This window comes from Aptenodytes forsteri, unplaced genomic scaffold (assembly GCF_000699145.1).
Source record: "Aptenodytes forsteri isolate BGI_AS27 unplaced genomic scaffold, ASM69914v1 Scaffold348, whole genome shotgun sequence".
NCBI classification, from domain to species: domain Eukaryota; kingdom Metazoa; phylum Chordata; class Aves; order Sphenisciformes; family Spheniscidae; genus Aptenodytes; species Aptenodytes forsteri.
Genome location: NW_008794169.1, coordinates 450447 through 474961, shown reverse-complemented (window position 1 = coordinate 474961; position 24515 = coordinate 450447). Strand labels below are relative to the sequence as shown.

Below are 24515 nucleotides of genomic sequence, written 5' to 3'. Positions count from 1 at the left end.
GGCCAGTTTGGGTCAGCTGTCCTGGCTGTGCCCCCTCCCAGCTTCTTGTGCACCTCCAGCCTTCTCAGTCGGTAGAGCACGGGAAGCTGAAAAGTCCTTGACTAGTGTAAGCACTGCTTAGCAACAACTAAAACATCGGTGTGTTATCAACATTATTCTCATGCTAAATCCAAAACACAGCACTGTACCAGCTACTAGGAAGAAAGTTAACTCTGTCCCAGCCAAAACCAGGACATCAACTAACAGAAGAAGTAAGTGAAGCTGACTGCTCTGAAAAGCTTGGGGCTTGAACACACAAAACAGTAGAATCTTGTCAAAGGTGATAATTATATCTGAATCTATACTCCCAAACAAAATGCTGGAGCCCAAATGCCCCCTGAATGAATAATTATGTGAAAACATTACTAGAAAAGAACATGAAGCCAATAAAAATCACAGCAGTCTGGGGATGAGAAAGAACGATGACAGCAGGAAGCTACGCCTTAGAGGCTGAGAAACACAGGTGCTACAAGAAGTAGTACATGCCAAAACAAAAGCAAACAAAAAAACCCTATCAAGCTGACCAAGACCTTGGGCGTATACTAAGATATATTGAGAAGCTCTTTAGCCATTCTCGTTAGAACAAAAGAAAGGGAGATTAAAAAAAATTACTTCTTTATGACCCAAAATGGAACAAAATATTTTAATGTGGCATTCAAGAGGGACAATGATCTTGCCAGGAATTAGGATATATAAATTAGGATACAGAATATAGAAATTGCTTTATCTTTAGTGAAAGAAAGGGAAACGGACCTTTAAGTTATTTCAGTTTATCAAAGGCTGTGGAGCAGTTCATAGATGAAGTTACAGATACAGTAGTCAGTGTAATAAATATCCATATAACGGTGAGGCCACATAGTCAAATAGGAAACATAGATTGTAAAGATAAAAAATAACAAGTGATCTTTGCAACTGTAGGCATGGCCGTTTGACCTCAAGAGTAGCAAAAGACTTCAGAACAATTTGTGAAGTAGAAGATCAGAAGGAAGATGGAATGGATAATGGGGCAAATGTAGCAATGATTTACTGAAGTCCTGCCGACTGACCTATCTTCCTCCAATGAGACCTATTGCATTACTTTTTCAAAAAATTGTCATTTATCTACTAGACATGAGGTAAAGCATTTGATAAAGTGCCAGTGAAAAATTACTATTTGAGAGTACACAAATTGTAAGATAAGCAGGAGATAGAAAGGAGCTATCGGAAGAGGAGGTGAGAACAGGCAGTGCTCTACAACAGATTGAGACTATGCAGGAAACAAAAGAAAAAAACAAGGAAACAAAAAACATTTCCACCAACATGCATGGAGTTAGTTTTATCCCTTCAGAAAACTGCCATCTCTATCTCCTTTTACTACATTTTTTTCCCCAGTTTTCAATCTCTCTCCCTGTGATTTTCCATCATATTACATTCCCCACTCATCAGAAAGTCACATAAAGTTCAGACTTCAATGAAATACCAATTGCAAAGTCAATATGCCTTGACTGCCCATGCTTCTATGGTTATGTTGAATGCCATGTGAGAAGAAGGTATTATCTGGTTAATAGCTTGCTGCTTGAGTCTGTAGCCCTGAGCAAAGAAGCTGCTTTTAGCACTCACTGAATAAACACTACTGCAGGAGCAGGGATGAAAACAGCCTTTACATACTTTTGCAGGGAGCTGTAGACCCATACAGTTTTCTTGCTTTCCTGTTCATGTACTCCACCATGTACCCTCGAGAAGATCTACTTTCAGTGTGGAAACAATACAACAATGCTTCCGCAGAGATCAAGGACTTCTTACACTAAACCGTCAGTTTATTAGCTGACTTTGTTACCGTCTTTGGTATCACACATCAGGAATTTGAAAAATGCATTTGTGCAACTTCATCTCTCTCTTACTCTTGGTGCTAATGCACATGAATTGGTAATAACCAAGTGACCACAGCTACGTTAGAATGAAGCTGCAAAGAATCAGGTTTGGGATCATATCAGTATTCCCAAGATCCCATTCAAGTGGGCAGTAGAGGAGATGTAGGGATAACTCATGCTTGGGACATGTGGGGAGAAAAAAAAACCCACAAAAATAGCAACAAACTGAATCATAACAGCTCAATAGCACAATCTCTCCAGCAACTTGACATGCAACAATTCAAGACAGTGGTTTCTCTTGAAAAAAACAGATAAATAAAAAACGCAGCAAGAAAACACTTAATACTATGAGCCAATTGTCTTACCGGAAAAGAAGGTGGAAGAAAAACATGGTTTGGGGAGCAGGTCAGCGAGCCTACAGCAATCACTGCCTTCACTGGTATAGTTAAAATCTGGGGGGGGGAGAAAAAAGTTTAGAAAAAAATACTTAAATTTCAGCCTTTAAAGGTCTCTTCCACTTTTAAATTGCATAGAATAACAAAACCCTGAAATTCTACAATTAATGTAGCTTAGGTTTATATATACGTTTAAAACATGGAGACATGAATTAAGATTAAGATTGCAACACATCATCATATTCAGAACAGTCACTCCATATTGTCAGGAAGCACACCTTTGCTCAGTCATACTTAGCACCATTCTACATGAAACACAAAAGCACAGTTAAAATACAAGCTCTCCAGTGGGGCATTATATAGGTCTCACTTGAATGGGGCTTGCTTTGTTGGAAAACAGGAGTGTAACATCTTTAAAGTAAATGAGTATGAGGGAAGAGGATATACCAAACTTCTCAAAAAACATCAGAAGTCATGGTAAGACCTCGAGATAGACATAGACTTATAAAAAGGAGTGTGGAAGGGATGGCAATGAGATCCTTTCTGTGTATTATTAAAGCTACCAATACAAGTAGAATAACTTGTAAGAACAAGCAAGAAAATAAAACGCTTCAGATTCTGTAACTGAAGGGTTACATACGTGTATGGACATATTAAAAAAAGCTTAAGATCTCAGATAACTGGCAGAAATTAGGAATTTCCCATTTTCTGTAGCTTCATCAGAACAACACAATAAGCTATATAATTTCCTGACTTCATAAGCACAGTGTGTCACTTTTTTTTTGTTTTTTTACATATATCACCCGAAGATATTAAATACAGATTCCATTATGTCTTAGAACCTCTCTCTTCTGCAAAATAATTTATTAACAGGAAAGGCATATGAAGTTGAGAATTAACTGGTTGTTCTTCTCTCCCTTATTAATCTTAGTGTAAGAACTCTGTTTCATCAAGTATCAGCAAACTGCAATTTCTTCAAAACAACTTTTACATTGGATTTTGACAAAAAACCTCTGAAATTATAGCTCAATTTCAGTAACTGATAATGTACCAAAAAGCACATTGTCAGCATGTGTTATGCCAAAAGATCCATGCATTGATGCTTTGAGGATGTGTCAAGTCATTGAAGAACCCATACCTCAAAGCATTAGATTTAAATGGATATTTCTGAAAGCCAGATGAAAATCATAATGAAGTCATTCTTCATTCCTTCAGAGAAGACACAGCATAAGTAGCATTACTTGATGCAGGGTTAACCTGCAGAGATAACTTCACCTCAGAGGTCCCTTCCAACCTCAACTTCTCCCTGATACTGCAATATGTCCACTAATACAACTCTTAAAACTTCACGCTTAAAAACTGAACATATCATTTGGGCAACACCCATGAATATACAATAAATATACCTCATAATCTGTCGTGATTTGTACAGCTCCATCATGAATTCCTTCAAGTTCTTTCGCTATTAGTTTTACTCTAAACACAGCATAATAACCTGATGCTAGTATCACCTGTAAATGGTAGGAGAAAAAATATCTGTCATATTCCATTAAATGGAAAGAAATTTCACTAAAAAACATACCCAACATCCTCTTATTTCTTTAAACTGAATCAAAATCCATTTGAAACAACTGTCAGTGGTAAAAAGAAAAGTTTGAACACGTAAGTTACTAACACAAAAATTATCTATTCCCTGAGGTGCTAAATTCCTCTTTTCCCAGATAAATGATGAGCATCATCTGAAGGCATGGAAGTTACTGTTCCTGAAGTTTCCCCTTTCAAAATCTAACCAGTCTGAGCATAATACTGCTGCTTAAAATAAATTTAAAAAATTCTACATGCTTTATCATACTCAAATTCAGACAAAAATTAAGAATTCTTATCCTCCCTCCCCCCTGCTAAAATGAAACTGCAAGAAGTTGCACAGATTTGTCTCTTTTTCCCCCCCTCCTAAATCTAGCTTCAAGCAAGGGATTCAAATGATTACTTACTGAAGACTGATCGGATGCACTAGCATTTTGTAGTTCATGGTGGTTTGCAATTATCGTTGTTCTGTTTCCCTTTTCGGTTGTTAGAAGTTCTACGGCCAAACCATCCCCTATAATATGCCAACTTTTTATGGCCAGCTTAAAAAGAACAAAAGGTACTGTTTTCAGTAACAACACTGATGTAAATTTTTTAAAAGGCAAACTAAAAATAAATCCATCCTTACCTCTATCGGATTGCTGTTGATGACTGCAAATAAAATGCTGGTAGCTTCTGTTGCACTCAATATGCCAAAATCTATAAATCGTTCTTCAGTTTTGGGAGGCAGTACAAAGTACTAGAAAGATTGATAAAGGTATTTTAGCATAAGTTAAATATAAAATGTGCTCAAACTCTAAGCTCGTTAACAAATGCATTAATAAGTCTAATACAGCAGTACCGTGATAATCTCAAAATTCTATACATTTTCTACGTAAAACTAAAGGGAACAAAAAAGAATTTTTCAGCAGTAACTGAACCTGTTTAAGGAAAGAACTGGTAAAATAATTTTGAAATTAAAAAAGCCATCCTCCCATAGGAGTAGAATAAAGAATTAAAAACAGTCCTATGACGTCTGCCTCTAATTCGACTAAAGTAGCTAAGAAAAAAAAGGAAGATACTTACATCTAAAAATCCTGTGTATGCTCGGACAGGTAGGTGAAATTTAGAAGCATTGGTGATAAGTAAAATATTATTATCTATATGAACAGATGATGTGGAAGGCATAAAATGAAGTGTAAAAATATATCTGGATTCATTAGGCGGAATTAAGACTGGTTTACTGAAGTTCTGGACCTAGATCAGTGAACAATGAAGATCAATGTTACAATTTAACAAAGTGCAGCACATTTAAACATTTACTATTAGGTAAAAACGTTCGCTGAAATAGGGCTTACTTTAAACATTGGTTTTGCTTCTTCTGGTAACACAACATCATGTATAAGGACCGCAAAACTGAATGTGTTTGTTAGATAGATCAGTCTTTCCACAGAATCAGCAGCACTGTCACGGATGTGAAAGAGTGTGGCAGCATGATCAAATCCTAAATATCTATTAAAAGAAAACAGTATGAGAAAAATAAAGACTTTCCTTAAACATAAAGTGTTTTTCTTACACAGAAGACTAGAATTTATTCAATCCAACAGTGAAAAAGGTACATAACCCACTGCATGCTGAAACTATATTAGCAGCACGGCAGGGACATTGACAATTAAGTAATTCAAACAAGATAAGAAAATATGTGAATCAGCATATTAGGAGGACTAAAAAGATTTGTTGAAGTATTAAGATAGTTTGCAAATCATGCACATTCCTTATTAACCAAATCAGGCATCTGCAGCACAAAAGTTCTGATAGATGAAGTTTAGTTTGTTTGCCTTTAAAATACTCTGTGAGTTCTGTTGATAAAGTAGCACCTCATTTCAACAATAATTTTAAAGTCAACTTAGCCATACTTTGTAAATAAATAACAAAAAATAAGGAAGCACTGGCAGTTCTTCCAAAGTGTTGCTTAAAACCAAAAATATTTTCTCTACCCTTATTTCATATAGTGATAGAACAGCAAATGCAAAACCGGAAAAATTTCCAATACTGCATTTTTCAAATGTCTCATCTGCAGCCTTCAACTGTTGTGAAAAACAACTCACTAAGGTCACTTTGAACCCAAGCCCTGAAACCAACTTATGCATTACTAAGACTACCTCATCTACTAGTGCAAAAACAGAAAAATTCAAACAAGTAATTGTAGTTCTAAATGAGCTCCAGATTCAGAAAACTTGGGTATCATCTCTTTATATCCCCCTCTCCCCCTAAAAAGGCTAAATTCCCTGCCACATCAGCTAATTTACTGCATTTAGTTTTTGAAACTACTTTCAACTACTGTAAGCTTACCCATCCAACACTTCTGCTTGATATGGTATTTCAAGTTTGGAGTAGCTCTTCTCTTTCGCTTTAACAGTTATTTTCCCAGAAGACTGTGATGCTTTTTTTGCTTTTGATGCTGTACACACAAGAATATAAGAAGTTTGTTAAAGCAGACAAAAAAAAATGATCCATTACGTTAGACTAGCATGAGTGGAAGAATAAAAGCACAGAGCAAGCCCAGAGATGAAGTATCACGGAAAAGAAAAATGGATCTTAAGGAAATTTCAATAAGCAGCTGACATGGAATAAATCTCGGAAGTAAGAGATCTGAGTTCTGAATTCCTCCCGCTTAACACCAGTTAGTTGACCTGCCTGAGTTAGTAAGCTTATCTACAATAGGGAAACGTGGTTGTTCCTGTCAAACAAATAACTTGGACGTGTCCAGAGGATAATTCAGATCCCAGGAGAGCTGAATTCCCTACTTAAAGAGTATGGAATACACCTATCCCTCCACTAACAGAACAGAAACTTGAAATGGCTGGGCTCCTCCCTTAGAACTACCAGTTGAGCAGGACTTTGGGCCAGGAACGCAGCAACATTTTAATAACGAAGAAATCGAAGACATGCTAAGCTTTACAGAAATAGAATCAGAATCCACGTAAGAACCCAAACTACACAAGCCTAAATAACAAAGCTCACAGGCCTGCTCCAAGATCACAGAAAAGCAATGTTATCCTGCCAGAAAAGTCAAAGGATTCAAATACTAGTTAGGAGAAACCACCGGCCTCTAAAGCCCCTGCATGTATTAGGACAGCTGAAACAGCAAATATTTAGGGCTGGCTGCTTCACTGAAAAGAATTCACCAAGTCAATCCCTTAAACACATTAAGCAGCTTGGCTGGGTATTTTTCCCCAACTACCATTCCTTCCAAGATCTACCGTATGTTAGTCAGTAGGTCCTTATATAACAATCCCCTCCAGCTTCAAAATCTGAACATATTTCCACCTCGGACAGCTGAAACAGCAAATATTTAGGGCTGGCTGCTTCACTGAAAAGAATTCACCAAGTCAATCCCTTAAACACATTAAGCAGCTTGGCTGGGTATTTTTCCCCAACTACCATTCCTTCCAAGATCTACCGTATGTTAGTCAGTAGGTCCTTATATAACAATCCCCTCCAGCTTCAAAATCTTAACATATTTCCACCTTAGGTTGACAGAGTTCAGCTATTTCAGAATTTATTTATAGGCTAAAACATACTTCACTCATTTTACAAACTGTAAGCTATTAAAAATCTAAAGTGCTAATCAAGAAATAATAATAATAAAAATCAATCCTCTCCTCTCCTACCGTGCAACCTCTAAAATTATGTCTACCTGAAATGAAAAACATTGCATCTATAAACTTCCATTTCTAAGCAATCCCAGCAGAGAGACTTAGAGCACCAACTGGTATCTTAAAGCAGTAACATCCGAGTAGGTCAACAGCATTCTGACAATTGATTAAAATCTCTATAAAAAATGGAGGTGCCTTTCTACAAAATGTCAGCATATTTACAGTCATACCATGCAGGAGGGAAATGACCCAAAACTTCTTTCATAAAGATATATATGAAAGTCAGTATCAGCATACATAACATATCTTTGTAGGAAAGGTACCAGTAAAAGGTTTTTCCATTTTCATCTCCCTTTTTCTTTAATATGAATTCAAGATAGCAAAATGAACTTTCACAGTAAGGTTCTCAAGAGCATAACAGAGCCCTGTTTCCATGGGCATTCCAACGCAAAATGTAATTTTTTTAGAAATAAGACTTCGGATTCTTTTTTAAACTTTGGATCGAAGGACAATCCCAAGGGATATACTTGCCTCTAATATATATTATTGTGAGGAACACGTCCTGGTTTGTTAGGATTCCTCAAAAACAAATGCCTATTTAGACTAACAATACATTTTAAATAATCTGTCTTAACATAAGAATCTTGCTTATGTTTAATAGAAATCTGATGTTCAATTTTTATATACACACATAGAAGATTACTTAAGAATTCCTTCTCTTCTCATCAGTATTTACCAGTCTAAGTTACTTGCTGATTATGATCAGAGACGATCCCTTCAGAAATAACTTAAGTTAGAAGAACTGTAAGCCTTTCCAGGTAGGAGAATTTCCTTCTCAGAATTACAAATAACATTTTGTTAAAAGAGTGGAAAATAATTCATGAAGTTTCAGTAAGTTTTAAGAAGCACTTGACAAGTTCTAAGAAGAGAGGAGCAGTACTTACCATCAAAGCTAATACTTGCAACTTTGGTATATTTACTTTCAGAGGCTTTTAACGTAACTGGCTTGAAATGTACTGTTATAGCTTCGTTCTGTGGTGTAGGTCTAACACTCTGCAAACAATCAAAATATGAAGCACCTGTAAACTTATCATTGTTAACACACTGTACAGCCTTCACGTATCCTTCAAAGTGATACAACAGCAACTAGTTTTGGCTGAGTTCTTACAGGTCTGTCTTTCCTATAACAAAGCAGCATTATAAGAGGCTTCAGAATTTTTTCCAGGTCCTGCAAATTACTGAGTCAGTATGCAGGAAAGTGGGCCACAGAGACTTCTCCTGGGGAACGCTGGATGAAGTGACAGTATGGACAGAAACACGTTAATAAAATAGAAAACAAGCTTTATTTAAATAAAGATTTATTTTTTATTCTTAATGCTGCAGGGTTACAATAGCTAGACTGTTTGTTTCTGGTGCACTCATTAACAAAGCTGTTAACTGACTTGTGTAATCACTGGTGATGATACAGACATCTACCTTGTCTCTGATCCCATGCTAAGTCTGCAGAGCTGCCACAGGAAAAAAAAAATTATTAACTGTATAGAGAACAGTTTTGTAAATGTGAGATGACACTCATTCTCTACCAACATTTTACGAGATCACCTCTTGTGTCTGAGGATTACTGTTTTAAACTAAATGGAAAATGCGAATTGGGCATTACTGGAACAGCAATTGTGTCAGCTATTAGCCAGAGCTGATTTGTATAGATTCTCATTGCTATGCAGCAGGATTATGGATTCCACGTCAGTATCTGAAGACTCTATAAAGATTGCTAGCAAACTCTCTATCTAGATTCCATGGAGAGAAACTGGGCGTTGAGCATTTAAATGCTCTTATTCTTGTTTTGCTTAAAATTAGGATGGCTGCCGTGATTCCTCCTTCCCAGCTGTCTTCTCCTGCTGTAAGATCAGCTCAGCTGCTTATGTAGCAGCTGTTAAGCTACTGCAAATTACAGGATGCTGTATTAAGGAAACCAAAATGAGTACTGGTTTACCTTATGCTGGGCTGCAGAGGTTTAGCACCTGCTTCATAAGCAGCTGAGCCTTTCTTGGTCAGAGAGGAGCAAGGCAAACAGCTAGTGGTACAAGCCAACTACAGTTCTTCCAAGCTAAGCTGTCCTTGATTGTAAATTAAAGCCATAAAATCATACATACATAAGTTCTGCAGGCCACGTGATCCTTAGAGGAAACAAGCATACTGCTCCTGCAGCTAATGAATAATCTCTGTTAGCTTAACTATAAGTTTTGTATTTTGGATTTATAGTACTGACCTTTGTCAACCATCCGCATACATGTGGTGCAGATATTTGCTATTTCTCTTCAGGAGTCAATTCGTAATTATCACAATTTTCTTCTAATGAAATCCATACTACAAAACTGAGATCTTGAGGTGTCTTTAAAAAAAACCTCTTAAAGCAGATGAAACCAAAGCTGTAATCAAGTTCATAGCTTTTGCATGGCAGAAAGGATAACCATTTCTAGTAGCTCTTTTCATGCAAAAGGCTGTTTTTTTTAATTTAAGTTTGAAATTATGCTGATTTCATTTAGTAAATCAAATCAGAACTATTCAAAAGGACAGCCTGTTGCCAGAAAAATGGCAGATTTCAGAGATGGATCTCTTAAACCACAGGTGTAACAAACCTAGATGTATTTACTCAAAATGTCTACAGCTAATTAATTTAGTTAAGGAAGGAATTTAGCACTGCTTTGTTGAAAATTTCTTAACTACATCATGCACATTTCTCATTTGTTGCTTGATTACATGCTATAAGAGGAAATACAGAATTAAGACAACTGAAGGAAAAACAAACATCCTTAAGAATCCTTTCAACTTCACTTCCCTCAAATTTTAACCTATTTCAAATAAAGCCCAAGCACAACTTGTCCCGAGATGTGCCTTAAGAATCATCAAATATGGACAGGTCATGAGAAAACATGCAAAACAAGTTCCATCGAGAATCTAATACCACCAATTTTCTCAGAAAATGGCCTGACAGCAACTTCTGTGGGAAAGAAGAATTTAAAATAGACATGCTTCATTAACACATAGCTCTCCCATGGAGTGCCCCAGTCAAGATTCCTGACCCCGCTCTACGAAGATACATTCAGTATTTAGCATAGGAGCAGAATATGAGGACATTAAAATGTTCTAGAGAACACAGAGGGGGGAGAAAGCTTTGTGCTATTGCAGCATTTATTGAGAAAGACTTCAAAGGTTTAAGGACCCTCAGGCTATACCTATTCTAATGAACTAAAGAGGAGAAGAGTATGGGTTGAAACACTGGCACATGTTCATCCATACTGTCAACAAGCTCCCAAGCATAGTTTTGTCTTGTCCACCTAGCATATTGCTCTGAAGACTGCGCAGGCTGTAAACCTTTGCTTACAGATAGTAAAGACACAGCTACCCTGCTGCAAGAGGAACAAGCCCCGTGGCTACAGGCAGCAGACTAAGGCTGGTTCCATTAGTATCACCTCTGTACTGATTTATTCGCTTTTACAGACAGAATTATTTTGTCAGTAATAACTTGGCCTTCAGTTTAAACAGGGACACACCCAACCAATGAAAGTTCACTTTCACCATAAAGCACCATCCAGAACAGCCATGCAATAAACTACTACTAGATTTCCTTAATAACTTTGAGATGCATGCACTCAAATGTGCAGACTGAAAACATAACACAGAAGTAAACTACTTCTCGCAGGTTGGTAAAAGAAAAAAAAAATCTATTGTAAAGTATGTGAATTGTGACAGAAGTAAGTAAATACTTTCTTATACAGAAACTTTTATTTTCAAACTGATAGAACTCAGCTTCAATATATGGCTGTCCTGAAGTTCCAGGTTCTTTATGCATCAAACATGATCAGGAGCTCAAATTTTAAAGCATGCCTTTGCTTTTAGCAATCAAATGGGTTTAAACTGCCTTAAGGAAACATAAAATTTTCATTCTAGAGAAGGGATAAAAGTGTTCAACAATCTACATTTACTAGATTTTTGACAGCATGGCTTAATTGTTGCAGCACGACAACAATTCATCCAGTCATGAAATAAACATGATTCTCCCTAATAATGGAGAAAACCCTACAAAATATAATGAAGGAAGTTTTTATGAAGAGTTTTGGAACTCAAAAAAGAAAGTCAAGTGACTCGCTCTTATCCTCCTCAACCAATTTGTTGGACCACAGCATGACTAAGAACTTAAAGGCAGAACAACTACAACTCTGGCAACAGTATTAGCGGTCTCTCATACACAGATGACCTGAAGATATTTAGTTCCTCCAGCACCCAGCTTAAATATACGCTAAATATAGCCTTGGCCTTTTCTTCTGACATTAAAATGAAATTTGTCACAGAGCTCTGTCTCACTGCTTTTAAACCCTAGCTCTAAAGGGTCAAAAACCCATTTCTCAAGCTTTCCTAGAAGTAAGCTATTCACCAGGTTCCTTCCAAAAATTCTTTACTCTTGCTTACCACTTTGAAATTCCTTGACTGGCACAGCAGCAGAAATTCACACAGTGCTTCAACTGCTGGAACGGTTACAAACTTCTCATTAAGGCACAGCTTTGTTGTGAAGAACAATTGACTTGATGTGCCATATGTGACGCTGAAAAATACATCATATCTGGACCTACGTGGTAACTTTATCATTGCAAAAGTGAGTCCTAAAGGCTTTAAGACCACCAAATTTACTGCTTTGATACACTGTAAAAGAATAATTCATCTGGAAAAGTTCTGTCATGACACGTATAATGGTTATCAAATTATAGCCTTCCATTAGACCTCATTCTATGGTCTATAGCCTACAGTCCAAAAACCATAGCTTAAAGAAAATGGGTAGGGTTTTTTTTTTAATGGAGGAGTATGAATGAGGTACTACGTTATCAGATATTAGAAATTATACTGATTGTTTGAATATATGGTTATTTGCATTGTACTCAGGAAGTATATTACACACTTTAAAAAAAAGAACACCAAAAAACCTGTCCCTATGCCAAAAACCTGGCAAATCTAAGAAGATGGACATGATGTAACACAGCAGACACAGCTGTAAAAATAATTTAATAAATTTACCAACCCTCTGATTGTAAAAATCATATATAGGTCTTTTTTTAAATAAAAATCCTCCATGGAAGCTGGTTCATAGCTTACAAGGCCATGAGAGACCTTATAGGATCATCTGAGCTCATTAATGCAATAAGCTTTAGGACTTTGATGAATCAAATTCTGTTTGTACTGCGCTGTGAGTTTCTCTCGACTTGAAAATTATTAGTGAACAACAACTTAGCAAGCATTGCAATGGACTATTATCTCATTACCAAAAATGTGTCCTGTTTCTAGTTTAAATTCATCTAGCCTCAGTTTCCAGTATCTTAAGTTTTTGTTAGACCTCTACTATTAAAATACTATTCCCTACAGTTACAGCTATAAGCTTTAAAAACAGAAATGCTCTCCAAGAGCTCAGTAAGAAACCTTTGCCAATCCTTCAGTCATTCTTCTGGCTCCTCTGTTTCTTTTCAACACCTCAACACTTTTTGAAGTGCACTGGGACAAGGTATAGCTAGCTATACAACTAAATCTGGAAAACAAGGAAGACAGGAAGGGGAGAAGGAAGAAGTGAGAAAAATAGCGGGCAATGAGAAAAATTACACAGGAAAAAGGTATGAATGAACAAAGGCGCACTACCAGACCAGAGCCAAAATTCTGTAATAAAAACAGAAAGTAGAAAATCCAAAACCTAGAATTCTGAAGCTGGCTGCACTTTACGTGCAGCTGCAGTGATCTCACTGGAAAGGGCTCTGGAGTGCTTGCAGGCTTTTTCTTATTTCAAGCTACAAAGCAGATAACCTCAAGAAAACAAGGGTCATTTTACAGTCTGCTCTTGAAAGCTACTCTTTGCTCATCTTAAAAGATTATGTTGGGCAACTGCTCATGGAGCGTGTGATGAGGACAAAGAATCCCACAGACTCTGCATTAATCTCTTGTTCACTGAACAGGAGTTACTGTTCTCAAGTATAAAAGCTTCCAGAGGCTCAGATATTGCAGGCACAGCCTATAAATGCTGAAACAGCCGTTCAAAGAAGGCTATGAAGCAAATGAATTTTACCACGCATATAGATTATTTGTCTTACTATTAAGTTATGTTTTCAGTCACACATCACCTAGTTTCTCATTCTAAACACCACATGGTGAACCTGTGAATGATCAATTTTTATGAGAGAAAGTAAATCCAAGTAGAAAGTTTCAAATTGAAAGGAAATAAAACTTACTGTAATTGGCACATCTTTTGTTCCTGAATTTAATAAATGCAGATTTAAAATTTTTGGCAGATCTGTTAAAGAACAAAAAACACACCTGGCCATTAGGCTATTTTAACATAAGAACCTTATACAAAATCATCTGCACTAGCTGGTTTCTCATATAAATCTACTATTGTTCAGTGTTAAAAAGTTAAGACTAACATGACAGCACATTCAGTCAAAATAGCTAGTCCCAAGAATCTAACACACTTAAAAACTGCATTTTTGTGCATTAGTAGGTATTACTTGCTTCAGCTAACCACTCGTATTTCTAACACATTAAAAAATGAACAGGCTAAAAATACTACAATGAATGAGTTTGCCAGATGCACCAATATTCAGCAGAAATTAGTCTTATTTAAAAATCTTTACATGTTAAGTAAGTTTTGAGGAAAAGTACTGCAGAAACTACCTTTTTTTAGTTGAAAGAAGATACATACTGTTTTTCTTCAGTAATGAGTCCCTTTTACAGTTTCAAAGTTACCTTAAGTTTTACTACTTTCTGCCATATATATATTTTTTTTTTAATTCACTAAACAATATTAATTTAAAATGTAAAATGCTAGGCACAAATGTGTAAGTGGCACTTCAGAAAAAAAAGATCTTATCATAAGTAACAAATCTGATTAAGTTTGCACACGTTCACTATTCCCTGTATCTGACAATTATTAAAACTTACGCAGATGTAAAGCAATCTTTCAAAACAAGTTCACAAATTAAGTAAACTGACAATGGTTTTCAGACTAAGCCATGCACAACTGTGTAAGACTAATATTATTACTAGACTTATAACTGGATGTGCAAACTACTGTTTGCTTGTACACATCTCAAATATACTTGCAGGTGAATACATTTGTGCACTGTTGCAAGACATTGTTATCCTGCTTTCGAAACTCTGGCTTTTAAAAAGCATCATTCCACAAGCAACCCTGAATAGTACAAAGATAACTGGGCTTTCCCCTCCCCACCCTACTCCTTATAAATACTTTGAGACCTGAAGTATAGTTTACCTTGAGTTCGTAGTGTACCAAAATCTAGCATTTCTGTTGATGAATAGATTCCTGGCGCTTTAAGAAACAAAAAGAAAAGTTACCATTTTCTTATTACACTAGAAGTTAATTAAGCTGAATAACTTAACCCCCCCCCCCCAAAAAAAAAACCGAACAAAAAAATCCCAAACCACTTTTCTACAAACCTGTTGTAACTTCTACTTCAACAGGGAGAATGATAAATTCTGTGTTGTCTGAGGCATTTGTTTTTATTCTAATGAAGGCTGTATGATTATCTGCTTCTCTTGAAGAAAAGCTGGCTCTCATCACTCCTTTTGTTTCATAGGGAGGTATTTCCTGATAAATAATCAAAGCACATCTATGAGAGTGCAGTAATTACAAAAAAAAGCTGCCATATCAAAAAATTACAATAGAAGCACTGAGTATAATTGTATTAAGAGAAAAAGCTGCAATAGCGGCTGCATGTTATTAAAATTACCACTAAATTTAGTAAGGATAGTTGTAATCACCTAATATGACAATGATTAAAAATAGGTATATGCAAGAGGGCTTTCACGTCCCATTTGATTAAGTTCTATGTATTAAAATTGTGGTGAAAAGACAGGAGACTAAATTGACAGAATCTACCAATAAACAAAATCTAGTCATAAAAATGTTACTGAGTGCAGTAACATCAAATATTGTTTTTGCATATTCTAATTGTTTTTTCTCTAAAGCAGACACAAGGCGTACAGTTTCAGTGCTAAACACAAATTCAAATACCGCAGAACTGCAAGTAGCCAGAAGCTTGTGGAGCTGCAGGTTTATTAGTCACCAAGCAATTTACAGCAAAAAGTCAAAATGTGTTTAGTTTCTGTACCAAGCCTATTCCATCACTTCCAGTCTGCATTCAGGGTTTGAAAGACAACTCTTTCTGTATTTGCTGGACACAGCTGCAGCACAAGACTAGCTTCAGAACCATAGTTGAAATACTAACATTGCATATTCTTTCCCATCACATTACAGAAGGGCTGGGGAACTGGATTTTTCTTCTTCTTTTATTTTTTTTTAAATAGAAGATGAAAACCTTGATTTGAAATTTGGAGCTTCTTCCACTTTAAATGCAAATAAATATGGCAGAAAGTAGGAATTTTTGATGAGCAGCCCTTGCATCGATTGATATTGTTTCAGTTGACAGCTTCTTTCTTTTGTGTTTTTGATGAAGGAAACTGGACAGGACATAATCCATATAGGTGCTGATTGTCTTATACATCTCTTCTGTGCTTTCTGTAGTACAAACTCATACCAATTCATTCTGGAGGTCAAGCCGTATTTTCCATGGCACAATGACTGTAGAAGTATTCTTTGAAAACTGTTGAATATCAAAGTAACTAGTTTCAACTGCTACTACTTGGTGAGTCCCTAAACTAAGATGCTTTCAAGTTCTGTTTTTGCACTTATTCACAGACCTAACATAATACAGCCATTCATTAATGTTTCAAAGGACGTGATTTGACTTCCATATGTATAACCAGGGATCCAAGGTTTGTCAGATCCCTGAAGTAACTTTGAACAGTGATTACAAAAATACTCCTGCATATGCAGACTGCTTCATCCAATCATCCAAACATTTGGCATCAAAATAATTTTAGACAATGATGTACATCCATATGTGAAAGTATCGTCACCATATTTCAAATAATTTCTTCTACTTTGCAGCTTTTTCTAACTGCAGTGCAGCTCTTGACATAGCCAATACAATGATATATCTGGGTGTTTCCTCCTACTGGTTTAATTTCTTCTAGTTGCCTTATTGTTTTAAAATACCAGTGGTTGATACGAAAACCAAGTATTAACCTAACTGCCTTTCCATGCAATACACTGGAAGCTTTCACATGCATGTCATCATTTTTTTAACTGGCAACCTGGCCTAGAGAAGCTGAAAAGCTACATGCTCAAGAAACAGAACTAGAAATAAACCAGACATTTAAAAATCTTCTTTTATTTGTGGCTCTAACATGTTTGTTACGTACCTACTAATGGCTACAGAATTCAACATTCCCCTTGAGTTCTGACAAGGAAGGGGCTATCTTTAGAAGTAATGCCATTTGACTAAAACTGTGTCAAAACATAAGGACCTTCATTTTTTAAAATCCATTTTAATGTTTACATCTAACCCTCAGCATCTGTTTACTCTTTCCACTGCATTTTTTGAAACGCTTGTGATCTGTATTCATACTCACTTGTTTGCAACTTTTGTATCAAAAACTAAGATACTGCCATTCTCATGGACATTCTCTGGAAAAGCCAGGAATTAAGATCGCCTTCTTAGCTCACTTGGAAATTTCCTGGCTTTACTCATTACAACAGATGTAACCATCAGTGACTGTAATGATACACTTGAGCAAGAGACAAGTTTTGGAGCCCAATGACTCTAAAGTCTCTCCCAGACAAAAAACAGTCATCAAAAAAGGAATAATTCTAATTAAAGAGGAAAATATCTTTTGTACCTAGTTGGACATTACCAACAGTGTGATATACAGCACGGAGCCAATACTTTACCTTCAGGATGCTTCTAAAATTTATTTCACTTAGAGATATCAGCATGTGTCACTTCAAAACTACATTAAGTGAAGAACACAACAAAACAGATTTAACGGGCCAGACCGTGAGTCCATCCAACCCACTAGCCCGTCTCCAGCAGCAGACATGAAGAGTAAAGAGTAACTGCAAGGCATGCATGTAGGAGTATTTTCCAGAACAGTTTTCAGCCACTCTTGACTCATGATCTAGGGATTTATTGCAGCTAGACACACTGCTGTTTTATTTAGTAGTCCTTGATAGATTCTTCTTCCCTAAGTTTGTTCAGCTGCTTTTTCACCCCATGCATGCATTCATAGTGATTTGCAGGAAGGACTTTCTCAGTTTTAGAAAAAACCAAACCAAAACAAAACCACCGTATATTTTTCCTCTGGGTTAGATCCAGCTCACAGGCCATCGGAAGGACCACATTATCCTGAATGCTTAGGTAGGTGTAATTCATTCTACTGGGAATCATCTTATTCCTCTCATTTCAAAAAAGCACAGCTCAATACAGATGGCTTCTTTTAATTAAACCTTTCCTTCAATTCCTATGACCATACAATTAACAGACCCTGTTATTGTTTCAATTTTTATGGGGTATTTTTAATGATTACATGACAAGAAAAAGAGTTGGTAAAAAACCCCAAAACCTAAAATCATACTAAAATAAAACCTCCCCAAACAAGTACAATGAATGCTGCAAGACATGACTACTCACCCATAGCTTCCTTGTACCTCCTTGCTGACCTGTTGGAAGCTCTAAATGGAGATCACCTCCACTGGAATACATTTCTACCACCTGAGGTGGGTAACAGGAAAATGTTAGCATTCAACTTTAAAGGGATCCTGTTTTAGTTATCAGGTATTATAATGTGCAATGCCATGGGTTAGCAACTATTTGACCATTGGAGTATCTTATAAATTCACTTTTAATGATGATATAGCCATTTGCTAGTGCTACACTTCACGTGCTTTCTGTAGCATTTCACAGTTTGTGGATCACTTACTTAACAGAAGCAGATCGCGTTTATCAGTGGACTATTCATTTACTTGTTTGGTTAGGTACAGACATCAATTGTGCCTTAACATAAGAATGCTTGCCAACGTTACATACTAGGGTACACCATAAAGACACCTTATGCTGTGCAAAACAAGCAGAAGGAAGCTAAGAGGCATGCCTGGATTAAAAGCACAAGATCTATTTTACTACTTCACTATTCTTCTTAATTACCAGTGAACTTTAATTCTTTATTTTGCAGTAATTATGACCATTTTAAAAATGGAAATTTCACAGTAAAACCTCAATTTAGCAAATAAGAGATCTGTGAGCATAATCTACAATTTCTAGTACAACTGATTTGCATTTAAACAGAAAAACATTTATATAATATGAAAGACTTGGCCTCAAATAGCTTTAAAGTTCAAACAGAATTTTAAGAAGTACCAAAATAAACAAAATCTCAGTTTAATATCATAAACATAAATGAGCATTTAATGGTTTTCTCTTAGGCTCACCTGCAAAGGTTCACTGTGAGGGTTATGTATATTTATTATAGGAGAAAAACTGCTATTTACAGGAACTCGTGCCCCAATAAATGGGCGCAATCGATAGGGGTTTGGTACTCCAATGCCAAACACCTGGTTCAGAAAAAGAAAAACAAGCTTAAGTAGCTGTATGTAATTGTTGCAGAGCTTAACATATGTGTGTCAATTTTAGTAATCTACCAAGTACTCTTTTTGATTAATTTCATAGTATACTTCTAACCGAAGATTTAAAACTAGCATCATGCTAAAACACTGAAACAGAGAAACTGGTTTAGTTTGCAGCTAAAGGGTATTTCTCATAGCTACTACTTACTTACACTGACATATTGAGAACACAGGAAGTCAAAATACCATCTTTTTTTCTGATACTCTGAAACACTAGAAAGCAGCTAAAGGTTAAAAAGATGTGAAATATCCTTTAATCATACCATTATGGAACAGACTATCCATATGGGAAGCATTTTTGTTGTTGTTTTCAAAACATTGCCATGGTAAGAGTCATTCTTTCAACAAGAGGATTTCTCTCCCTTTTCAGACTCCCTCATCTGTCTGCTTTATCTTTCTGAATCTCAAGTGAGTAATTTTTTGCCAGCTTAATGAATAACATTGTCTTGTCACTGGATCAGATGAGTACAGAGCTGAAGAATGAGCTAGATCACTGCAATGAGCCACTAAAATAACACAGAAAAAAGCTGTTGGGAGGATTAAACCCTACATAATTTCATCGATCTGGCTTACAGATATTTACAGTGGTATACCTCTGTGTTACAACAAGCAGCCAGGATGGAAGCTTCTTCAACTGGGCTTATAAAAAAAACCCCACTATTGTGCAAATATCCTTGGATGGTTAAGCATGCCATAATAGATACTGCTCTGGGTGATTCACACTTCACAACTTTTTCTGAAAGAGTAATTCTCTTACCTGATAAGTAAATACCCCATGATTAGACGTGTTAATAAATAAAGTGTTCTCTACATTTCCCACTACTCTTGCGAGGAAAACTACATCAAAGGACGTATTCCCTCCTGGAAGAATTTTCTGGAAAAAATAAAAGCAAGCAAGCAGAGGAATAAGCAAAACTGTTTATTGAAGACATTCCACCCTGAGGATGAACAATAGTTTTTGTGCTACAGAAGATCTCCGTGTGTTCTTTATGGAAAACTGAAGTTAGAAAGTCTACTGCAGATTTGGAAAAAAAAAAAAAAGTAGACGTTTTAGACAAATAAAAATGTGTAACAAAATAATAAAAATACCAATATTTTACAACTATTATCTAGCACAGGATCATATTTAATTGAATTTTTATGTTGAATTCTGAACTTAGAGTTCAGCTTATTACAGAAGTATTTTGGACTGACAGTTTACAGAACATTGGAGAAAGGCAATTACTACAAGACTTCCATAAGTGAGAAAGGTTGCTTATAGACAGCTTTTCTGAAGTTTTTAGTGTTTACATGGCCCCTGCTAAGCCACAGGCCCTGCAGACAAAACTGAAACCAGAGGACTATGTCTGACAGTAATGTGGTTAAGAGTTAACCCTGCTGACACCATACTTTTTAACTTGCAAGTTCCTGTAACATGACTGCAGTAGTTACAAGTGCATTGGAGTGACTGCTTCACACTAACACCACTTCACTGGACTTACAATTTTCAGAAAAATTGTAAGAACAGCTTGTTCCTGTATGTGCTCTAAGGCAGCATACTCTTAGTCACTTCAGCAGCAAAGGAGATCTGCTGTTAAACCATCAGCTACAGTACACACTTCCAACGTAGTCAGAACTCCTACGCAATATTTCATTCCTTCTAGTCTAGTAGGGTTTGTGTGTGCTTCCGTGCTCAGTTCAAATTTGCTTAGTAACTGATACGAGATCAAGAACTGCAGTATCTTAATACTTTTAGGTATGTAATTATTGCAGTAAGTAACTTATTTAAAGAAGGGAGGGAAATCAAGCTCCCATTCAGGGTGGAGAGGGGGAAGGAAAAGCTCATTTTGAGAAAGCAGAATAACTTACCCTATTTTGAAAAAATGATGCATGAAAATGTGATGTTGTAGCAGATATTGATACTAATGTAATTGTTTCTTCTGAGCTAGGGTTATGTAGGTAAACTTTTTCCATTTTTGGCATTCCAACTGGCCTGTCGAAACAGAGAGAGAATATTTTTAAAGTGTGAGAATTCTAGAAAATGGAGCATTGGGCTTTGTCCCATTAAACCAGACGGGTACATAACAGTGATGAACACTGACAATAGAACTTTGCATTAAATGTTTTTTTAAGTAACATATGTAAATTCTACCTTGAAGAATTACTTAGTTAACATCTTTTCCATTATTTTATTGCTTACTTTCTCCTGAAGGGTTACCTAACATTGTATCATCCTCTAAAATGACACCTATCCAAAATGAAATTCTATTTTTCAGGTTTTTACTTCAGAATCAGAAGAGGCAAAGTTTTCTATTCCTGTGCTAGAACCTCTAAATAATTATCTTAAGAAAGGTTGCACACAGCAACTTAAAATAAACAGAACACACCCTAGACAAAAGCCTAAGCACAATTTTTTTCCTGATAGATTGTAAGTAGTCTTACCCAGAACCCAGAATTTTTCTGGTGTTATATTTTATAATATGCTCTACAAAATTAAGTTCACAGACACATGGAGCAACAACTATTTTATTTGTAGATTGCATTTGAATTCATACCTTAAGAAAAAAAAATAAGAAATGCTTGAGATAAATTCTAGAATTTAAGAAGTCTAAAACACAGAAGTCAGACAGTTAAACAACAGCACGCTTTTGCAGTAACAGGAGATGCTAACAATTTATTCCACACAAGCTTTAGGCTTGTTCCTTTTTGCTTACAACAGCTGATGTGACAATAAATGCTTCAGTTTCTCCAATTATTTTTTAGCCTTTGGTACCTCTTCAGAATTTTTTTCATGCCTTTTAACACATACGTGTTAAACATCAGCACCAATGCACTAATAAAGCATGTAGATTACAATCTGCTCCAAATTAAATTTTGGAATTCAAAATATTTAACTCTTAACTTTCAGGCTACACATATTCCATGTAGCACTCCCTCCCATGTCACCTGCTCCAAACATTGCAAGGACCGCAAAACTATTGATAAGAATTACTATCTGTCATACCTGAAGTGATGATGACCAATAACAGGCAGTTGTTCTGCCATCCTCAGTTAACTTTAACAGGCCAAATTACTAAGCGCTATTGCAGGCACACAGTTTTTCACCCGGGGGGGGAGGGTGTGTCTCAATAGATAGAGCAACATAAGTTTGCTGTAAATTAAAGGTTGCACTGAATGGAGGATTTAGTGACAGTAATCAAACTATACCACAATTTACAAAGTGATTGCAGTAACAGACAGAACCTCCTACTTATGAAACATGGGCTAAACAGATGGGTGCTAAAGACCACGATACTAATTCAAAGACACAACTATTAACCTTCAATAAACTGCATCATCACTAACAGTAGAATATATCTGCACTCTACTACTGTACATCTCTTTGCTTTGCTTGCTGAGTCCTCCTAATTTCATGTCTGCATCAGCAAACACTTGTTCTTGATCCTTCTTTCACTGTCAAAAAACCTCATTTTGACTTAGAATCGTAGAATAGAAAGTTAAGACTTCTCTAACTTAACTAGTAATGAAGACAACAATTTATCTCCTCACCTTTTAAAACCTGTACAAAACCTAACATCCAGGTTAAGCCATAACATGAAAGTATTCATATTTGTTGCCAGTACACATGGGGATATTAAAAAGGGAAATGGTTTATCAGCTGTGATGTTTTGCATTAACTGCTGTAACTGCTACATTGTTGATCAATGGAATCAAACGGTAAACCTATACACCTGCTCTCCATTTGCTAGGGAAAAGCTTATCAAACCAGAGGAATTTGAATGAGAGCCAGCCCTTCAAAGTTCCCCATCTCTACCCCACCCCCAGGGGGGAAAAAAAAAAAAAGAAAAGAAGAAAAAAAAAACAACCGGAAAGGCACAACTGAGAAAAGTGTCTGCTGATACAGAATTACCCAGCACCCCTTGAATTCTGAACCCACTGTTTCAAACACTCCTGCACTGACATCAGTACAGATGAGCTTGAGTATTTTATCTGCTTGGTAACTGTGAAAGGCATAAGCAAGCTTTTATAACAGTCAGCAATTTCACAGTGACTTCGTTGTTTAGAGTAAGTGATCGTGCCTTAAACAAGTACCCTCTGATTCTACAAACACAGACAGAAAATAGACCAACTCCTCCAACACTGAAGAAAGCTCTTTCAGTCTTTCCTGAGGATCAGCTGTCTGTTCCCTAGTTCTCACTGCAATTTGTGTGGAAGACATGCTCCCAGCACCTTGTTGCAATTCTTTTGCTTGCCACAGTGCAGTTTCTGGATACTTCTCTTCCCCAGAGCATGTTCAGTAGCTCCCCGAGAAGGGGAAACCATCCTCCTCCTCTATTACAATGCACTCCAACCAGTCTTCAGAAGAGGAACTTAAGAGCTGAAAACAAGAATCAAGCAGAACAGTTCCCACCAACCACAACAGCAGGAAGCGAGAGAAGATGAGGTAGATTTTAAGCACTATATTACATGTGAGCAAATGACATGATTAGCATATCACCTGAGGTCTCTATACAGAACCAGCTGTGTACTGAAAACCTAAGATCAGAGTTGACTTAAGTGACACCTTTTATGATGCATAATGTGTGAAACACCACAAAGCCAAGAAAACAATGTTGAATGAACCAGTAATACTGAAGTGCCAGCCTGTTCCTGTCAGAAAGGTAGTTTGGAAGTAAAACTCATTATCCCAGGAAATGTTTCAAATATTAACAATCTTTTAAGGCCTTCATCCTTTTCCAGTTCTGAAAAGAGGGGAATATAAGACAGTATATTTGAGAGGCTAAAGCCTATAAAAACAACTAGTAGGGAAGCAGCCATGACAGACATCACAGTTCACTAGCTTCAGATTCCAGACTAAACCACCACAGTATAATTATAGGTGATAAAGGCAGAAGTCATTAAAAAGGAATTCTGTTGCTAGGACTATGTTTTATTTTACTATTTTGTTGACCATTCTGATTCTGAAACAATGAGTCCAGTATTATGTTTTGCTCAGATACAGCTTTCCTTATATTCTTTAAGCTTGATGTTAGCCAAATCTACAGAAATAGGACAAACCTCACTTGTTTTATCTGCCATGAGACATGATAAAATCCAGGTAAAGCAGTGTGCACCAGACACCTTTACATGAACCTACATCCCAAGCGATAATCACACAAGGGATGCTCTCCAGGCTGCGGATTATCAAGCTGCAATGATCTGCACAAGCATAGCGTTACCTGGTACCAAATTTTACAGCAGAATTTCCTGGAGCAGTCACAGTTAGCACTTTTCATTGCAAGAAGCTAGTACAGACACACACCTTCAGGCAAACATGAACTGTCAAAGCACATAAGATTTTGCTCCTGATCTTTTGTCCCTGCATAATACTAGGTCCACCTACGCTGATAAAAAACCAGATCATAGAATCATAGAATCATTAAGGTTGGAAGAGACCTCTAAGATCATCGAG

General features: G+C 36.5%; 1 protein-coding gene across 1 annotated transcript in view; it reads right to left on the bottom strand.

Moving 5' to 3' along the window:
- The window catches only part of TMEM131 (transmembrane protein 131), a 79578-nt gene that overhangs the window by 32272 nt on the left and 22791 nt on the right, over positions 1–24515 (bottom strand). The window contains exons 4-18 of the mRNA XM_009281750.2: positions 20933–21056; positions 19842–19958; positions 18890–19012; positions 18093–18173; positions 14998–15148; positions 14813–14869; positions 13773–13834; positions 8451–8559; positions 6200–6308; positions 5206–5359; positions 4934–5104; positions 4497–4607; positions 4276–4410; positions 3691–3795; positions 2255–2341 (exon numbers count right to left, since the gene is read on the bottom strand). Of these exons, the coding sequence (XP_009280025.1) occupies positions 2255–2341; positions 3691–3795; positions 4276–4410; positions 4497–4607; positions 4934–5104; positions 5206–5359; positions 6200–6308; positions 8451–8559; positions 13773–13834; positions 14813–14869; positions 14998–15148; positions 18093–18173; positions 18890–19012; positions 19842–19958; positions 20933–21056 (1696 nt within the window). The remainder of the gene's footprint in view (positions 1–2254; positions 2342–3690; positions 3796–4275; positions 4411–4496; positions 4608–4933; positions 5105–5205; positions 5360–6199; positions 6309–8450; positions 8560–13772; positions 13835–14812; positions 14870–14997; positions 15149–18092; positions 18174–18889; positions 19013–19841; positions 19959–20932; positions 21057–24515) is intronic.